The sequence below is a fragment of the Mauremys reevesii genome, linkage group 13 (assembly GCF_016161935.1).
Source record: "Mauremys reevesii isolate NIE-2019 linkage group 13, ASM1616193v1, whole genome shotgun sequence".
NCBI classification, from domain to species: Eukaryota; Metazoa; Chordata; order Testudines; family Geoemydidae; genus Mauremys; species Mauremys reevesii.
In genome coordinates, this window is record NC_052635.1 from 30,873,775 (window position 1) to 30,893,348 (window position 19,574).

The following is a 19,574-nucleotide window of genomic DNA, read 5'->3' on the forward strand; positions in this document are numbered from 1 at the left end:
TAGATGAGAAGTGCAACCGAGGTTCTGACCATTTGTATCTGTTAAAAATTCCAAGTTTCTTTTCCTCAAAGTTGGCATATAAACTCTGGTGCCCTAGCTAATTTACCACTGATGTTAATTAGTCCGCCTCACTACAGCCCCCTCCTCACTCCCTTTCAGTTTCATTTGCTCACATACTAGGGGGATGGCTTTGATATGGGAATCTAGGTAGTCAGACATGGGCTTCTCCTTTGCTAAATTCTGTATTGTTGCTGTGTGTTGTTACCCAGATGCAATATACTAGAGGTAAGGCATGAACTGGGCTGGCACACTCTCAAGTTTGCTTTTTATTTCCCAGTCTCAGCTTTCGTTTAAAGGAGTAAGTCTCTTGCTGTTTCAGCTGTGAAGTAAACCTTGGAAATGTGAACTGATGCCTGGTCTACACTACAAAGTTAAGTTGATATCAGTCACCTTGCATCAACCTATTTGTGCATGTGACTACACTGACTTTTGTCTCCGGACAATGTAAGAATCCATTATGGTGACTGTCACGGAGTGTGGGGGGACACAAGGCCCTGCACCCCCGGCTTCCTGCGATTCACCATGACTCTCAGCCAGCCGGTAAAGCAGAAGGTTTATTTAGACGACAGGAACACAGTCCAAGACAGGTCTTGCAGGCACAGACAACAGGATCCCCCCCAATTAGGTCCATCTTGGGGTCCCAGGGGCACCACAGCCCCATTGGGGAGTCAGAGCCCCGTCTGGGCTCCCCTCCATTACACCAGCCAGCTCCTGAAAATCTCTCTCTCCCCAGCGTCTCCTCCTCCCGCCTTTGTTCAGTTTCCTGGGCAAAGGTGTCCCCTGGCCTCTAACCCCTTCCTGGGTTCTCACATTACATGCTCAGGTATCCCCCCTCAAGGCCCGTGTCCCATCCCCCAATGCAGACCGTCCTCCCAGGCCAACACTCCCCACTCAACATTCAAAGACCACATAAAGAACAGTCCCAGTTTGTCACAGTGACACAGTAAAACCACCTCCCTTGAAGGGCACAGAGCTTTACTTTACTTAAGTTCTTACAGTGTGATTGTGGAGACTGCATGACCTGTGTCAATCCTAACAGTTTTCCAACAGCTGTCCAACAACGGTCTGGTTACAGTTTTCAACTCCAGTGCCTAGAGGTCTCAGAGGCCAGAAACCTCTGCTCCTGCCTCCCCTTCCCTCCACCTTTAAAAGCCTTGTGTGTTTTTGAAATGCCTTTCCTGATTGCCCACTTTGGTAAGCACACCTAACAGCTGCTCCTTGTTGTGTGTAACTGCCAAACAACCATGCTGGCTCCGTACACAAAAGGTAGTAAATGCGTTCCTCCCCACAGTAGACTGGAAGTGTTGGATCTCCTGGGGAGAGAAGAGGTGGTGCAAGCACAGCTGTGGAACAGTCATAAAAAACATGGACATCTATGAGCAGATTGCACAGGGGACGCAGGAAAAGGGATACAGGAGGGATGAGCAGCAGTTCCAGGTGAATGCAAAGGAACTTTGCCAGAGATACCACATGTCTGGAGAAGGCGACAGTGGATCTGGTGCTGCCCTGCAGACCTGCCACTTTTACGAGCTGCAAGCCATATTTGGCAGAGACCCCACAGACCACTGTGGAGGTGGAGCCTGAGACAGTGACCCCTACTGTGAATCATAAGGAGGGGAGAAAGGAGAAAGAGGAGGGGGGAGATACAGCAGGGGACACCAACCATGCAGAGCCAGGACCTATTTGAAACTCAGGAGTCTAGCCAGTCCTGCTAGGCAAGCATGGAGGAGCTTGCTGATGAAGGGGACGGGAACTCAGGGAAGCAGATGTGTGCATTTTTTCCTTACAATGTTTAAATTTAAAGATAGCACGCAGCTCATTCCCAAGTTAACAAGAGAAGGGTAGGTTTCAGAGTAGCAGCCGTGTTAGTCTGTATCCGCAAAAAGAACAGGAGTACTTGTGGCACCTTAAAGACTAACAAATTTATTTTAGCATGAGCTTTCGTGAGCTACAGCTCACTTCTTCGGATGCACAGAATGGAACACACAGACAGGAGATATTTATACATACAGAGAACATGAAAAGGTGGAAGTATGCATAACAACAGGAAAAGTCTAATCAATTGAGATGACCTATCATCAGCAGGAGGGAAAAAAAACTTTTTGAAGTGATAAGAGCAGGGTATTGACTTTTCATTGTTTTACTCACAGAGGTAGAGGTACAACAAACAGAGGTAGAGTTAGTATCTGTTTTTCATTCACCTATTGGGTTAGGCGGAGCATAGAGAGTATTCATGGGAATAAGGGACGGGAGCTTTGAAATTTATTTTGCCCTTTCCTTTGTGACTGTAAAAGTGTAACTGATGCATCAATGTCTTGAGTTTGAAGAAAGCCGGAAACAATAGTTCTCAGAGGTATGAATTGCCCCACTCTAATGGCTGTTACGTCAAATGCCAGTAGTGATACTATAAAGTTCAACACTGTTAATTTTCATTGCTTATCAAAGCATGTAAGAAAGGAGAGGGAAGCATCACGTTGTCTGCTCAGTGACAGCTCATTTTAGTGCCTTGAGTAGGTGGATTTGAGAGAGCATCATCATTTACTCACCCCTAACCCCAAGTTCAAGGAGACCAGCAGAGACCAGATAATATGCATGATCATATCTGAACATCTGCACAATCTACTGATAGCTGCATCTAATTTTGGCAGCTCAAGTTGGTGAAGTTTAGAAAAGTACCACAATCTTTTATTTTCCAAGTCAGATTTTCCAGATTCTGACCAGCGATGACTGTTTCAGTGATGAATGTATGTTGTTTGTAAAGCTTTGGGGAAACTTTTACAATGAAAGACATCCAACAATGGTCTGTCTACGTGATCACAACTGCCCTGTTAGGTAACGTGATGTAATCCCAACTGTGCTATAACAGAGTTTGGTTTTACCTATGCTGATGAGAGTAAAATATGTTACAACCATATTCAAAAATCATTTTAGATTATTACCATGGTAAAACACAGTGTGAACCGATTGACGTATTTTAGGAGGCTGCCTGGGTTTTTATGGGGTCGTTTTCTTTTCTCTCCACATCAGAACAGGCAAGACAAACGGTGGCCACAACATGTCCCCTGGCTGCTGTGGTTCATCTGGTTGCACAGACCAGCATTCATTATTTGGTTTTGATTTATGGATGTTTCAAGCCACGCATAATAAGTCCCAGGCAGCACCCCTCACAGGACACCTTCATGAGCTTGCCCACTGGGGTGCCCCCTCCCTATAGCAGAACACGACATTATGTCCACTTGCGATGCGTCACTGAAACAGATGCAAGGTGATGCTGTTTGGCCAGGATGTGACATCATGCTCATGCAACACCACAGTGACATGGCGTGTTGACATAATGGGACCGTGCCCCTGTGCCATCATAGCACTGTGATGTCACACTGGCATGGCTCTCCTCTTAAGTTTCTCACCTGGCAGGTACTCGATCAGCCTGGAGGAGTTTGTTATGAATTTGCCGGTTGCCAGTAAGGATTTGCATTATCATCACAATACACTGGGAGAGCTCACGTTCAGAGTCTGTGGCCAGCACAAGATGCTGCAGCGGTCCAACTCCTGCACTTTACGAAATGATGTTATCGGTCTTATCGCTGTTCTCTCTCCAGACACTCCCCGTGGCCGCTGGGGGGTGGGTACAGCTGCCTCGTGGTGGGGCTGGCAGGCTCACCCTGAGGGGAGGCTGAGGCCTGGTGCCTCAGGAGGCTGTTGGCGGTTGCCATGGCAGTTGGTGGGCGGGGGAGAGGAGCCGCCAATGGCCCCGCCCACGGGACGGAAGATACAGGGGATGGTTGAACAGCCTCGGCCCTTCCTGTCAATTTCCACCCAGCTAAGGGCCCCCATAGGTTGGCTCTGACACTGGCACCACCCACTTGGTCTCTTCGACCAATGACTGCCTTGTTGCGCGAAACGTCACCGATCACCGCTTTGGAGGCCCTGCAGCTCTGCTGCCTCAGCCCCGCCCTCCAAGGGGCTCTCTGTCTTCTCTTTGGCTGATCCGCCTCCCCCCTCCCGTCTCCTAACAGATTATTCCGTGTGTGCATGAAGTCACCACGCTCGGGACGCGACCAATGAGCGCTGGGCTGCGGGGCGGGTGCATTGTGATGACGTAAGTGGCGTCGCTCCGGGGGGGAAGCGGGAGTCGGAAGCGGCGGCGGAGGGCGAAGCAGCTGCTGTGTTACCATGGGGGCCGTGCTGGGGGTCTGTTCGCTGGCTAGCTGGGTGAGTGGCGGGGCGGCCTCCCGCTGACGGGGCCTGGTGGGGGTGCGAGCTCCGCCCACCGCGTGGGCCCCCGTACGATCCGTGCTGGGAAAATGCTGCGCCGCCCTCTTGCCCCCCCGCCAGCGGGGGAATGCGGCTGTGAGGCCTGGTCGCCCGGGGGCGGGGGATGTTATTACCGCCGCTAACGCTCGTCTCCAGGCCCGGAGACCCCCCACCCCGAGCTCTGCGTGCTAGTGTCGCTGGCTACTAGCGGGGCTGTGCTGTGTCCGGCGCTGAGCCACGTATCACGGCTGTTCGGGGGGCGCCTTCAGGCAGTGGCCGAGCTTGGCGCCCTTGTGTACGGCCACATAGCGAGAGGCAGGCCCAGCCCCCAGGAGCTGCCAGGCGCAGGGGCTGGATAGGCAGGCGGTGGGGGGAAGGGATGTGATATTGATCAGTGGTACTTGGCAAATGTCCCGAGGGATCCGGGGACTTCTTGCTGTAGCTCAGGGGTTTCCTGCCTCATTTCGAATACTACAGACATTGTTTGTTTCTGGGAAGTCCCTCCTCGTGTTTGTAACTTCACGAGGCGTAACACAGGAAGTAATCATTATGTTATCAACAACACACAAATTACTCTGAGGACCTAGCAAAGGCTCATTTGGGTTATTGTAGGGCAAAGCCCATAAACTAGGGGAGAGATGGGGGGGGGGGGGAGAAGCTTTTAAAAAATGCTGGGTACTTAGTCTGTTATAACAAAAAATCTTACACATCTAGTGACACCACTTATGTTGTCTTTGTTGTTACTACTTGCATTTCATTAACCTTAAAACAATGAAAATGTATTTGCTACCTTCACTTTCTAGTTCTCTTGTATTAGTCCAGTGCTAAGATTGCAAATACTGCAGTGGTATGTCTAAGTTTAAACAAGAACTGTTTTCCTGGAAATTATGTATTTAATTCATTTTTTGTGTTGCGTTTGTGGGTGTAAATTACTGATAATGACTTTTGAAATACTTTTAGCATGTAGCTAAATAGTTGTAAGACTGTTAGTACACCTCTACCCTGATATAACGCAACCCGATATAACAAATTCGGATATAACTTGGTAAAGCAGTGCTCTGGGGGGGCAGGGTTGCGCACTCCCACGGATCAAAGCAAGTTCGATATAATGCAGTTTCACCTATAACGTGGTAAGATTTTTTTTTAGCTCCTGAGGACAGCGTTATATTGGGGTAGAGGTGTATGTTTTATGTACTGTCATAAAACACTGGAACCAATTAGGTTGGGTTTTTTCTAAGCTTGATGCTCTTGAAACCACTTTCTAAATAAGAAATTCAGAAACTGGTTTTAAATACAACTTGTTTCCATAATAGATAAATGCTCATAGCAGTAGAGAGAAATGAAAACACTCTCAACCTTTCATAAATAACTCTTAAAGCTTCTCTGTAATCAAGAACTTCAAATTTGAGCATGCACAATTCATGAGGAATAGAATTCGTGACCACAGCAAATCATTCGTTGCTGCCCCAGTATTACTTTGCACACATTATGAATTATAGAAACTTTTTTTTCCTAAAAGAGGGAGTGGTGTTGCTTGTGAAATCTGTCCCCTGTGTTTTTCCTTTCCATAAGTGGGTCCCTACAGCCTGGTAGCCATTTGTAATAAGAAGAAAGCAAAATAAGTCTTGCGTGTTTGTGCTGAGTGCAGAAGTGCAGAACTACTTGTTCTAATGTAATTACAGGCCCTGTGACCATACCATATTTCTATAATCTTCTGTTTTGTAAACTAAACTGTATTGCACGTGCATGATTTTATACCTTGGAGTACGGTTATAAAACTAAAAATATAATCACACGTGTAAAAGGATGGGAGTGCCATCACTTGAGACCCTTCAAATTAAGATAATAAAACAATAAAGAATTTACTGTAGGAAAAAATGCCATCAAGGTGAATCTTGATGTCTAAATTGATCACTTTGGTCTCTAAATTTGTGGTAACTTCTGCAGGAAGTGAGTGACTGGGGCTATTAATTTCCAGGGTATTTGGCTCAGTAGGGGACTGTGTTTAATGATGATGATTAGCCCTTTTGAAAGTGAGGTCTGTATAGGGAAATACCCTTACTGTTCCCATGTTGGTTCTCCAGATTCCATGTCTGTGCAGCGGTGCCTCATGTTTGCTGTGTCGATGTTGTCCAAACAGCAAGAATTCCACAGTGACCCGTCTTATCTATGCCTTCCTCCTTCTTCTCAGTACGCTTGTTGCCTGTATCATGCTAGCACCGGGAATGGAAGAGCAGCTGAAAAAGGTATAAATAAGACATTTGTGATCTCTTTTGTAACAAAGCTATGACCTATGCTAGTAGCCTCCAGTTCTTCTTATTAGCCATGGACTACCTCACACCACAAATGCCCAAATAAACTGGAGATGTTGAAAGGGGGGAATTTCCCAAACAGAGGAAAAATTAACTGTGTTGTAAATCTTTGGATTGCTAGAGTGTCGCCCATGTGCATAATTGAAATGTAAACTACTGGTAAATAAATTACATTTTTTCTTTGTCCTCAGCACAGCACTGTTCAGAGTGCCTGTCACGGTCCTGCAAATTCTCTCTGTAGAGCAATTCATTCAGATTTTATGTTGCTGGGAACAGGATTTATGTTACACCATTAATTCAGATGCTCCTGCTGTGTTGATTTAAATCCTTGAATAGGAAGAACACCTCTCCCAACTGGAGACAGGATCCTGTTAGGATGGTGGTTGGAGAAGAAGATTCCAAGATTTGGGGCAACAAAAATATTAACTGACCAGTGTGGCCTGAGTTCTGCCAAAAAGTCCAGTTGTCTGTTCAGTAGTGAGCTGCTACTGAGGCTGCCACGCAAGAGTGGGCAAAGGAATATAACGGAGACTTGCCACAGTATATATGGAATGGTTTTCTGTTTGGCTCCTAGTTTGAAATATCTATTTAACTTTTGTGACACTTGGGCATCTCAAGCCTAGAGAATGAGGATACCAAATTCACATCCTTGCTCTAAGCCTTACACTCTGATACTTTCCTTTCGGGTAAATTAGTTACTCTCTCTATGTCTTGGTTATGCAGTGATATGGGGAGGAAAAGGTGACACTAGGAACAAATCTGATCTCTGCCTGTGGACCAGATGCAAAGCCTTTTCTCACAATGGCCACCAGAGGAAAGCTGGCTGAGACCCTTGCGTTAGTTGTGTATTCCACATATTTGTGACTGCGGTCTTAGAACTGCAAGTTACAAGTCTCTTTTTATCCAGGTTCCTGGATTTTGTGATGAGGGGCTTCATACCCGGCTACCACACATGAATGGCTTTGTCAACTGTGATGTGCTTGTTGGATACAGGGCTGTCTATCGAATCAGCTTTGCCATGGCAGTGTTCTTCTTCATTTTCTCTCTTCTTATGATACAAGTGAAAACGAGTAACGATCCGAGAGCCTCAGTGCACAATGGGTATGTAGGCATTGTATTGACTTGCCTGTTAACTTGCTTCGTCTGTCTCTTACCAATTTCTTCCCCAGATAGGACATTAGGAAAAAGTTCCTAACTGTCAGGGTGGTTAAACACTGGAATAAATTGCCTAGGGAGGTTGTGGAATCCCCATCTCTGGAGATATTTAAGAGTAGGTTAGATAAATGTCGATCAGGGATGGTCTAGACAGTATTTGGTCCTGCCATGAGGGCAGGGGACTATAGTGACAGATTCCTTAGGTATATGTGGATGAACAGCCTGGATTGAGTCCTTTAGTTCCTTTGCTGATTGATTAGAGCACTGCTTCTAAAAGTGTGTAAGTAACTAAGATCCCTAGGAAGCCGCCTACTTGCATTGCATTTCTAAAGTACTGATAATTACAAGCTGAAACATTATGCCTTGAAATCAGCTAACTCACCTGTTCTGTCATTTTTCCAAACACGTATAATTCTCTGGAGTGTGGCGTTCATTTGAAACTGCCATCTTCTTTCTTATTTTTTAAAAAGGGAGCTAAAGATGGAGTGGAAAGGGAGACTCTCTTAACAAATATTTTTAGTATATCTTAATTAAAAGAAACCTTTTAAAATAACTGAGACTTTGTTAAATGTTTTCTTATTTAACATTCTCTCTCCAGGCTAAAGCACTATTTCACACTATTCAGTTGTGAAATGTTATAGATATTATTTCATCAGCAAGAACCCATTTGGGTGTATATGTACCCTGTCCGAGCGTGTGCAGGTTTCAAAAGACCACTCTTATTTGTCAGTCTCCTGTGTGAAAGGACCATCTCAGAGCATCCCCAAATAGACTGAATACAATTCTGTTCCATCGTTATTAGACAATCACGTCTATTAATCAGCCATATTTTGTTCACTTAAAACAGGGTTCGTTGTACAGATAGAGGACCAACACTGTAAAACATGTTTGTCTTTTTATTTTAAAAAGGTTCTGGTTCTTCAAAATAGCTGCCATAGTTGGTATCATGGTTGGAGCCTTTTACATTCCTGAAGGGCCATTCACAAGAGGTAAAGTTAATATATAGTCATGGAATTGCTTTTGAAAATACAAACTTTTTCACGAATTACCAGAGGTTATAGTTGGTGCATTCCAAGTTATGGTTATTGTAGAATACGTACAGTGCAACCCTATTTCCCTGGAATGTTCTGGTAATTAGTTACAAGGTAAGCAGTACGTGTCCTGGGGCATAGCTGCAGGTGCTGTTTCACATAAACAGGGCTGAGCTCCATATTTATACACTAGTTAAATACCTTAATTATTTTAAGTGTTTGTATGACTGACTAAATCTTCGTTTCTCTTCTGTCACTGTTCATATTAGATGTCAGGAAAGACTTTGTTTCCCAAGGCATTTAAGGGATCTTCTGCAAACTCCTTTAGGAAGTTCTGTCCTCTTCAGTCAGCTATTCTAAGGAAGTGTTTACCTATGACTAGTACTGTTTGCATCCATTTTGTAGGATTGTTTCATAAACTTTGATGGTCACTTAAGGATATGAAAATAGTGTCTTACATTAAACATTGAATTCTTCTCTCTGAAAACACTTTAGGCCCAATCTTGCAAATACTTAGCACGTACTTCAGTGTGACTCAAATTAAGCAAGTGAAACTACTTGCATGCTCTAGAGCCAAGTACATGTGTAAGTATTTGCAGGATCGATGCCATAGAGTATTAGGGGACTGCATTTCCAGGCTATATTTTCACTATTCCTTTTAAAATCTGATAAGCCAGTTTATAGGCTAACCTGAGGCTAGTTTTTCTACCTAGTAAAATACAAATTATGAGAAATAACTAACTTTATACCCCTTCATGTCTTTTCTAGCATGGTTTATTATTGGCACTCTTGGAGCCTTTTGCTTTATCCTCATCCAGCTGGTGCTGCTTGTGGACTTTGCTCACTCCTTGAATGAGTCCTGGGTTGGGCGAATGGAGGAAGGAAACTCAAGGTGTTGGTATGTGGGTAGGTATCTAAATCAGAGAATGCAAATCATAACTAGAAGAAACAAACAATGCGTACATAGCGTACAAAAATAAGGGATAGCCTCTTACAGCCCTGCCACTGTGTACGTGCTGTTCTCTGATCTGCATCCTACAACTGAAACTCCATAGTTACCTGGGGAGTTAGAAGCTGCAGTGTTGCTCCGCTATAGCTCTATGTACATGCTGGTTCTAGTCTCATTAATTAAAATGGGAAGTAGACCTGTCAGTCACTGTCCATTTTGATGGTCATAAGAAATAAAATTTAAATTTCTTGCCCAGCTACATAGTAGAGAAGCATGGTCTGAATGCAGGGCTAGCAGCCATTGACTCCTTTAATGTCCTCAGGCAAGTCAGCTAAGCAATTTTTCTTAGTCACCCTGTCTGTATAATGGTGATAACGTCGTTGCACCTCATGCTTGTAGGCTGGGGATGTGATTGTAAATGGCTCCAGTGACACAGCCATAACAATTAGCAATTTAACTTAACTATTTTAGCTGAGAACACTAACCTCTGTGGCTCCTTATATTATAAATAACTTGAAAGAAGGGCACTATAAAAGCACCCAGTCTTTGTGGGGTAGAGAGAAAATCTTGCCTTTAAAATTCAGGGCTGATAAGTGCCCCAATGGGGAGCCTGCAGAAGTACTTGTTTCCATTCTGTGTTGAGTTAACTTGTCTTTTCTTTTTCAGCTTTATTTTCTTGTACGAGCTTGAACTACATCTTGTCGATAATTTCTGTTGTGCTCTTCTATGTATTCTACACTAAACCTGATGGTTGTACTGAGAACAAGTTCTTCATCAGCTTTAATATGATCTTGTGCATTGTTGTCTCCATCGTTTCTATCCTTCCCAAAGTTCAGGTACTACATTTTCTATTTTTGGTTAAATCCTTTTGTACACAGACAGCAATATCTTTAAATCTCCTTTGAAGTATACATTTGCTGTTTTTATAATACACATTCAGAAAAAAATTGTCACAGGATGAGACCATGCTAATGATTATGTGGGATAACTAGAAATAAGCAGAAAACTGAGCCTAATGCAATAGTTCCTGAACTGTGGACGTTTAGAGCATTTACTGACCATCTGCAGAAAGCTGGCATGTCACATAATGACAGCTAGAAATCAGCATCGTATTGGACACATCTGAAATACAATGCACCAAACTATTTTTTAGTGCACTTAGTGAAAGCAGTTGCTGTGGTTCCCTCAGAGATACTACAGCTACCATGGATTAGAGGGGAGGCATCCAAGAGATACTGGGTAAAACTTTCAACATACCTAAATGACATCAATTGGATTTAGGGTCTTAAGTCATTAAGATGCTTTTGAATACTTTCATGATATATGGTGCACTATGAAATTTTCAAAGAACCCTTGGCCTAGCTAGCAAACAATGAATGATGATAGATTAGTCTTCCTTTGCTCTGATTATGTTGCTGTTGTAAGATACAATGTTGCCCTTTATGATAAATGTGGAAACCTGCATTAAATGAAAAGGGTTGCACATGTGTAAATTGAGGGTTGAATTTGGATCGTTCTATTTTGGGTGATTGTAAAGAGGCAAATACTTTAACAGACATCAAAACAGGTCATCAAACAAAAAATAGTTCTGCATCAGGTAGAATACACTTGCTTCACCTGGTTAAACACCCTTTAAAGAATACTGGGCATATCTGTAGGTCTTGGGTTCTAAAGCTGCTACTCTTCCCCCAAATCTATTTTGAGTCACCACCTCTGCTAATATGCATCTGGGGATAACTAGATATTGCTCAGAAGTTATTTGCTAGACTTGTATTTTGCAAGCCTGCTACAGAGTCATGTCACGATTAAGTCAAGCAAGAGCTGCTGATCAAAGATGGTGTGTGCAGTGCATGTGTTTGGATCAAGAGGGACGAACAAGAGTCCCTGGCTTGTTTATTGCCAGTGTTCTCAACCTCCAAAGATAGGCTCCTAGCGTGGTTCTCAACCCTGAATTATTTGCTCCCATATATATAATACGTGGCCCTACACAGTTATGGCAAATGTTTTAGTCACTAAATACTCATAGGCAAGACTTTTTAAAAAGTTTGATTGTAGTTACTAGATGTTAGGCAAACCTGCAGCAATTAGGATTAAATCCAGCTCTATCTGAAATGCCTTTTTTGACTCTGGAGGGCATTTTGTCTTTAAACAGGAACATCAGCCTCACTCTGGCCTCCTCCAGTCCTCTGTTATTAGTCTCTACACAATGTATCTCACTTGGTCAGCTATGTCTAATGAGCCTGGTAAGCATCTATCTGCCTTGGTAGTAATGTGTTCCATTTTTTAAAACAAAAACATATCAGTGAAGTTTACTGTTACCAGAAGCCATTGTGCTGAGATTGCTGGTCAGATGATGCATTTGTGAATCCATGCAACATGTGCATACTTAAGGTGTAGACTTGCTACATAGTCAGGTCATATGCAGCTTCTCAGTGGCTTTCTTTTGTGTGGCGCGTATTGCAGCAATCTATTCTGGAGGTCCCGAAGACCTGGTTGATGGACAAGGTCTGGACTGAAGTTAATTCTCTAGCCCAGGCTTATATATTGCGTTCTCTGAACTCCTTTCTAGTGAACCACAGAACTAAATATTTTGAGAATCAAGCAGTGGGGGGGATTGGAATGTGGGAAGGATGGTATCTGTGCAAAGATCTGGAAAAGGGCCTGATTAGTGTACTCCAATCTAGTCAAGTGCAGGTGGGAAGACTTCTTGCCACTGATGCTACTGGGGAATCCAAGAGCAATTGGAAGCCCAAAAGGAACTCTAGACTACAAACCTGGCCAACAAGATGACAGGGATGAGTTTTACTAAAAAGCTTGTGCCTGTTTCTCTCTTTTTGTAAACCTCTTTCAGATAGAAGCTGTAACCCAAGTTTGTTGAACATCATCACACAGATAACTGCACCCACAGTAGCTCCAGCTAATGCAACTGTCATACCTGCTACTCCAGCTCCACCAAAGTCCTTGCAGTGGTGGGATGCACAGAGTATTGTTGGACTTGGTATCTTTGTTCTTTGTCTCCTGTATTCTAGGTAAGATCTGAGTCACTCAAAGCAGAAACAAGCAGAACTTACCTTCCTTTTGTGGACACTGGGTGGGTTTGTGTATGAAATCTACCTGGTTTGCACATAAGGCTCTGTCTAGCTTGATGTGGGCAAATAAAAATCTGAAAGACTAGTAAAACTGTGAGGAGGGTAGAGGCTTCACCAACCTTGTTCTTAATTAGTTGAAGTCTTAAGCTAAAAAAGGCCATAACAGCATGAAGTGGGGAGGGGGTTGTTACTTAGTCAGTAGGTAAATAGTAGGAGAGTTGTTTCTGAACTGACCTCCAATCACAATTTAAAAAAAAACTAAACACATTGGGGTAAGGTGTTTGCCTGGACTGGAAGTTCAGAAGCAGCACACTGCTTCCACTGATGGTAACTGAAATCTGTGTCTTGAGTTTCCAACTCTAGCAGGGGCTAGGAGTTAACTTCCTGGTGTGGTACTGTCACCTGCAGTGATCTTCACAGCAGTGTCAGGTGCCTCTGGAAAGGGGGGGAATATGTTCCTACTCCAGAGATTGGGTCTCTGATATGTAACATGGATGGAAATGGATCTCCTAAGGAGGAGCGTTCCTTTTTTACTTCTTTGGAAAAATTTCAATCACAACACATTTTGGGGATGGAAAAGATTTGACTAGTAGTTATAGTCACTAGTGAAACCCACCCCTGTGTTCTATAGGATGGATTTTTAACTTTTCTTTTTTGGGTCACTTCGCAGCATTCGCTCTTCCAGTAACAGCCAGGTGAACAAGCTGACTCTGTCTGGGAGTGACAGTGTCATGCTGGATGATGCTGTGGGAACTGATGGTGGGTCTGTGGAAGATGGAGAAGTTCGTCGGGTCATGGACAATGAGAAAGGGGCAGTTCAGTACAGCTATTCTTTCTTTCACTTCATGTTGCTCCTTGCCTCTCTCTACATCATGATGACACTCACTAACTGGTACAGGTAGGAACAAAATGGGTTTAACTTTTTAAACATAAAATATATTTACGAAGGTGGATGAAAGGTGCACCTGCTACCTCAACTCTGGGTGGCTGATCTGACATCTGTGCAGCTTTAATTCCTGCTGGGAGAGTAACTCTTATGCCCCATTCCCCTTTATATCCAGTGAGTTCTCTGGCAGTTTAGGAATTGGAAATCTGAAGGCTACTCCGAAATCTGGGACGTCTGTCCTGTGGTTTGAGATCTTCCCTTCATGCTAGCTGCATCAAAGTTGTAGTGGTTAGCTTTTTGTGTTGATGAAATAGGATAGTAAAGAAACAGTAGAAAGCATTAAAGGCATTGACAGTAGAAGTGGGGTGGGTGAGCCTGCCTAAAGGATTATCCAAATTTGTAAGAGCAGCAGATACCAGACTGACTAGCAGATTTTTCTTCAGATTCCTAAGGCTGTGCATCTTTCTTCCAGTTAATGAGTTAGTCAGGGACTCTGTCCTTTTGAGAAGTTTTTGGTTCTGCCCAGTGTGAGATTGAAAAGACAAACAGGAGAAGGAATGTTGGCAGCTACAGACATGGAAGCCACTTATGTAGTGAGGGTTCCCCCAGCGCCACTGAGACTATCCATCTTGAGGCTGTGCCCCCACCACCTACTTACTGCCTTTTTCTTGTGATTGGCTGACCTACTACATGGGGTGGTCTTGCATTTTCTCATTTAGTGGAGGAACAGCTGCCTGAAATGAAGAACTGAAGTTGGTTAACTGGCTGTGGGGTCAGTTTTAAGAGTGGTGATGCATAAACATACATAGGCTGGGACATACTGAGAGTAGGTGGCAGGACACCTCTAAAGTTCTGAAAGGAGGGACTTTGCAGTTTAGGGTCTTCAATTATAAGGCAAGGAGCCTTTTTGGACATGATGGTGGTGGTGTTCCAAACATGCTGCACCTTCAATTCAGTAAAAGTGCAGAGAGGGTGGCAGCAGGAGGCTTGTCATTAACTATTTTTCCATTGTTACAGCCCTGATGCAGACTTCAAAACTATGACAAGTAAGTGGCCAGCCGTGTGGGTGAAGATCACCTCAAGCTGGGTCTGCCTCCTTCTCTATGTCTGGACCCTAGTGGCTCCTCTTGTCCTTACCAATCGGGACTTCGCTTAAATGATTGTGCTTGTCTGGGATTATGAAAATACCTGAAGTTCCTCTGCTGAAAGCCAAAACGTCATGTATTGCGTCGGTTATTCCTTGAAGCTAAGGGAAATGCATCTTTTCATGTTCCATGCACGTGGATAGAAACTGCTGGATTATGTAATGCTTGATGCAGTATCTAAACTACAATAATTTTGATACTATTTTATTTTAACCTATATGTGAGGTTAGCTATTAGTGCATTTTTGAAAGCTACTACCACTGTGGTGGTAGTGTTACAGCACAGAAGAAAAACACTTGTAGTATCCATTAGTTCCAACACAATATCGAAGAGAACTATTAAACACAAAGTAATGTATTTTAAAGAACAAGCTGTGTTCAGCATAATGCACTAAATGCGTCAGTATGTGGAAGTGTAAGCCATACTGTGTAAATTTCTACATTCCATTGTCTAAAAGAGCACCCTCCTGTTTGTGGGCAGAAACTTATACATTCACTACAAGACCAAGATCTTGAAGATGTGTAGCTGTTAACTCTAATTCCTGTTCCCAGAATAATACTTTTAGATTTTATGGAAACTATGCTTCTTGATTTAGTATATTTGCCAAATATTTTAAACTTTGATTTAACTTTAAATTAATCAGATACTTCTGTTATTTCAAATTAAAGTTATGCTGGAAAAACAAGTTTTTTTTTACTAAGTCTCAATTGGTCTGAGCTTGAATGAGTTAATACACATGAAATTGTCAATAATTGCATGATAATCTATATTTTAATCAAATGCATTTAACTGTTCAAAGCATCTTTCAAACTCTCTGTTCCAGGTAGGTGCAGGGATTGGGGCAGCAAGTTTGTAATCTCCTATGGTATTTTGAATTAAAGGGCAGCTTATACAGCTGCTGAAGTTACAAGTCATGTGGTAGGATATGTAGTACCTAGAAGTTAATGGCTCAAGTGGTGTCATATGACTTAATCTATACTCTGATCAGACATGGTGATTACAGCCTCATTCCAATCCTCTGATGCTGAATCACATGTTGGATGGCACGTCTATGATGAGCACACTTACAAAACACATAGCAAAGTGAACTTGGTTATTTTTTTTACTGCAGACTATTACAATTAGACTACTAACGCTAGTTATTTCACGAGGAGGAGGTAGGTATTCAAGCTTGTGTCTTAAATTTTTAGCTTTTTACTGCATCCTGGTGCACATACAATATTAAAGTGACAATTCAGGCCTAAGAGTATGTTTAAGTTTCTCAGCATGTCCACTTTCTTGTAATTTGGCCTGGTCATGTTGTCAATAAGTATGTTGTAACAAAGGACACTACACACAACTGGGTGTGCGCTGATAAGGAAGAGGAGTGGAAAGACGGAAAAGCTAGGGTAGCCTTTGTCTTGTCACCTATCTTGTATCCTACAGCCACTACTAAAGTACAATTATCAATAACTTAAAAGGTTATCTGACTGCTATTAGGGCTCCCTTTTTATTTAATGTAGCTGTAGATACTAGGCTACAGCTGTTCATTTCATATTCTAACCTGGATGGTGCATGGTGTGCAGCATGCTCACTAGCCTACTTGAGGTGTTTTTTTTCAGTTACTAAATGCTGTCTACCACCATTGGATTTTTATCTCCTATTAAGGGTACTTTAACTATGCTTAGTTAATTAGTTGGAATAGACATGTCATCTTTCATCTCAGCAGATTCAGGTCACATCTCTCACCTATGAAGATTCCCAGACACTGTTTAATTAGAATGGCCAAATGGCATTTCAGTTGAGCCAACTTTAACATTCAAGTTAATAATACTTTTTGTTTGAATAATCAAACTTTAACTATCATAGTACACATATAGACACAAGGCCAATGCTTCAAGCAAGATACCTGAAGAATCAAGATTTCCAATTTGCCTGCGTAGGCATGTAGTAAAGTTGTCTTGCATTTATATTTAAGTTGTACTAAACTGAGTATGAGCTGCTATCAGCCTCAGGGGGGGTCTGATTTGCCAGAGGGAAATAAGCCTGAAGTTGCATCGATTAGGAGTGATGCAGTGACATCTAACCTAACTTGGAAAAGGGTATTGTACACATACACTTGAAATGAACTAGATGCTGTTATGGTAGAATTATTTAATACCCAGTCATGCATAATAAAAGTACATACTTTGACCACTCCATTTTATAAAATGCCATATAAAAATAAACATTTTATCAAAATAACAGATGTATATTAAACCCAACAACTTTAGGTCCACTTAAACCAAAAAGCAAAATAATCATTTGAACAATCATGTATATTACAGAACTTGTGCCAAAACACCCTCATTCCCTGAAAAAAGACCTCTGTATATATAACACCTATTTGCCCTGGTATAAATTCAAGTATTTTATTTACAGTATGCAATTAACTGTTGTCACACTTCCTGTGAGACAGTCCAGGTCACCCAAGGCAGTTTAAAGCACCTTCCTCTTAGCACCTCCGCCTAGCCAGAATTGTTACTTCTGACATTGTCCTTACTCAGCTAGCTTCCCATGGAACTGATTTTTAGAAAAATTTAGTTGAAACAGCCAGATTGTTAATTCTAATACTGAATGGGATCTTTTTGAGCTAACTCCATTGCTCTTCCTTCCCTCCTACTTTAAAGATGAGTTACTAGGACTGTGGGCCTGTTGTCAAATATGCTACCCGCCACTGAGACAAAAGGGCTGCCAGTCATTAAAGAGCTTGACAGCTCAACTTTTCTACAAAGTGGTTTTTTTTAATTAGTGCTTTAGGTACCAAAATATTAACAGCTTCCAGATGTTAAGCTGTAGTTCATCTTGTGAGAGTCTACACTTTTTCTAGGAAGACAAGCAAAGCATTGGCCCCCATGAGGGAATTAAGGAAAGTTATAGTTGAGAGTAATGGATAACATACTGGCTTTGTCTACTTGTGCTGTATTACTGGTGATAAAGCTATAATGAACTTAAAAGCTAGATTCCAAAGAGTCTTTAACAACTCCAAAACAAAAGTTCTGCTGAGAGGAAAACTTAAGTCTCCATCTACAAGTAAGATAAGCAAACAACAAACTGTCAATTTGTCTTCCAAGGAGGAAGACCTTGGTTTGAGGCTACACATGAAATCTAGTCTGGTTATATTTTAAGGCAGGCCACAGTGCAAAAGCATTGAAAAAATCAGGTGTTGCCCTGGTTGCTGGAGACTTCCTACCCACAAATCCTTTTTAAGGAGGAAGTTAAGTTTTCTAACATGGAGCTTTCCCTCTTCAGTAGTTTCCAAACTGGTTGAGAGAAGCTCCACTTAGGCTATGTCTACACTGCACCCTGGTGGCATGCAGGGCAGAGGTAGCTACATGCCACAGTGAAAACCAGGCTGCATCCACACTGGTGTAAAGCTACACATGCCAAGGAAAGGCTCTGGTAGCTCCTCCGTGCCAAAGCCTTTCACTGCTTTAGGGAAAGACTCCAGCAGCAGGACTCTACGCTGCTAAAAATAGCAGTGAGTGGGGCAGCACCATATGGGCAAGTAGGATACATATGCACCAGCTTTAGGCATGTCCTTCCTCTACTCGCCTAATGAGTACTTCATCAGCAATGCTGCTTTTTATACTAGTGCTAGGGAGAAATGCAGTGTAGATGTAGACTTAAAGAGGAAAGCACCCAACAATGAAAGAGGAAGAATAAAGCCTGCCATGCCACCAGTTCAAAGACAAATGCTGTATCCTGGAGGGTTTTTTTTAAAATTTTTGGTAGGGGACAGAGGGAAATTAGTAGTCAGCAATCACTCAAACCATCCAAGACACCCCAGCACATTTTCAGCAGTTAGTTTAGTTAGATGGGTTAACAATTATGGTTATTTTGCTAGGTGGAAGAAGAGCTGGATTTATCTCCACAGTAAAGGCAAGCAACATGAAGGTTAAGCACTGCACAGTAGATCTGAGAGGAAAGTTTTGCTCAAATGAAGAGACGCTAGCCAGCACTGCATTTCTGCCAGGTCTGCACAAAAGTTGGGGGCGGACCTGGTTAATGACAGGAATGATATTTCTCACCTAAAATACTTTCCCCCATGAAAATTAAGACTAGTATAGAAAGGGGCATAGGCTGTCGTGCATTGATGTTAAAGGCAGGAGAGTCTCTCCTACTATCCTTCGCACCTAAAAAGGGGAAGGAAAGAAGAAAGCTATATCTTCTCTCAATAGATTCCTGCCAGCTCTCCAGCAACCTACACAACAGTAAAAGTGGTCTGCTAAAGTCTTTCTGTTCAAGTGACAGGATATGAACTTCTTGTCCTCATTGGAGCTATGAACTGCTAAGTGGAAAAAGCTTTAGACTTTATTCCATTCAAAACCCAGTCCCACTCTTCTATTGCTTAAATAAGAGAGCTAGCATTTTACCAGGCCAGGGAGCTGAGACTTCCCTAATCTATTCCTTCCCAAACTCTTTTTGGCAACAAAGTCATGTTATGGTGTAATCTAGGAAGAGACATTCAAACAAGCACAGTTTGGCACTCAGAGAAAAGGATGGTCCAACTCCTTGAGACCATTTCATATTTACAGTAAGATAACCGGTCCCTGTTTCCCACTTGGCACTCAGTAAAAAGATTTACACTCCCAACCTCTCTCCTTCCCCCCCACCCGCCAAAAAGAAATTCCAGCCGTTTTAAAAGTGCTATAAAGATGAGGTGTGTGATTAT

General features: G+C 42.7%; 2 protein-coding genes across 4 annotated transcripts in view; one reads left to right on the top strand and one right to left on the bottom strand.

The window, feature by feature from the left end:
• Positions 1-4,041, bottom strand: part of PKIG (cAMP-dependent protein kinase inhibitor gamma) — a 50,693-nt gene extending 46,652 nt beyond the window's left edge. Inside the window, exon 1 of one of the 2 annotated variants that reach the window (XM_039498695.1) lies at positions 3,468-4,041. The gene's annotated coding sequence lies outside the window, so the exon portion shown is untranslated. The remainder of the gene's footprint in view (positions 1-3,467) is intronic. The other variant, XM_039498690.1, reaches the window with a different exon arrangement.
• Positions 4,042-4,076: 35 nt separating this feature from the next.
• SERINC3 (serine incorporator 3) lies at positions 4,077-15,567 on the top strand. Of its 2 annotated transcripts, none has more exons than XM_039498679.1 (10): positions 4,077-4,159; positions 6,399-6,560; positions 7,534-7,727; positions 8,691-8,770; positions 9,581-9,718; positions 10,428-10,597; positions 11,914-12,004; positions 12,613-12,790; positions 13,521-13,748; positions 14,754-15,567. In XM_039498679.1, the coding sequence occupies exons 2-10, from the start codon at positions 6,525-6,527 to the stop codon at positions 14,890-14,892; spliced, it is 1,254 nt and encodes a 417-aa protein (XP_039354613.1). In that variant the 5' UTR covers positions 4,077-4,159; positions 6,399-6,524; the 3' UTR covers positions 14,893-15,567. The 2 variants fall into 2 exon arrangements, with proteins under 2 accessions (XP_039354613.1, XP_039354612.1); XM_039498678.1 differs by having other exon boundaries at positions 4,140-4,272.
• Positions 15,568-19,574: the final 4,007 nt, after the last annotated feature.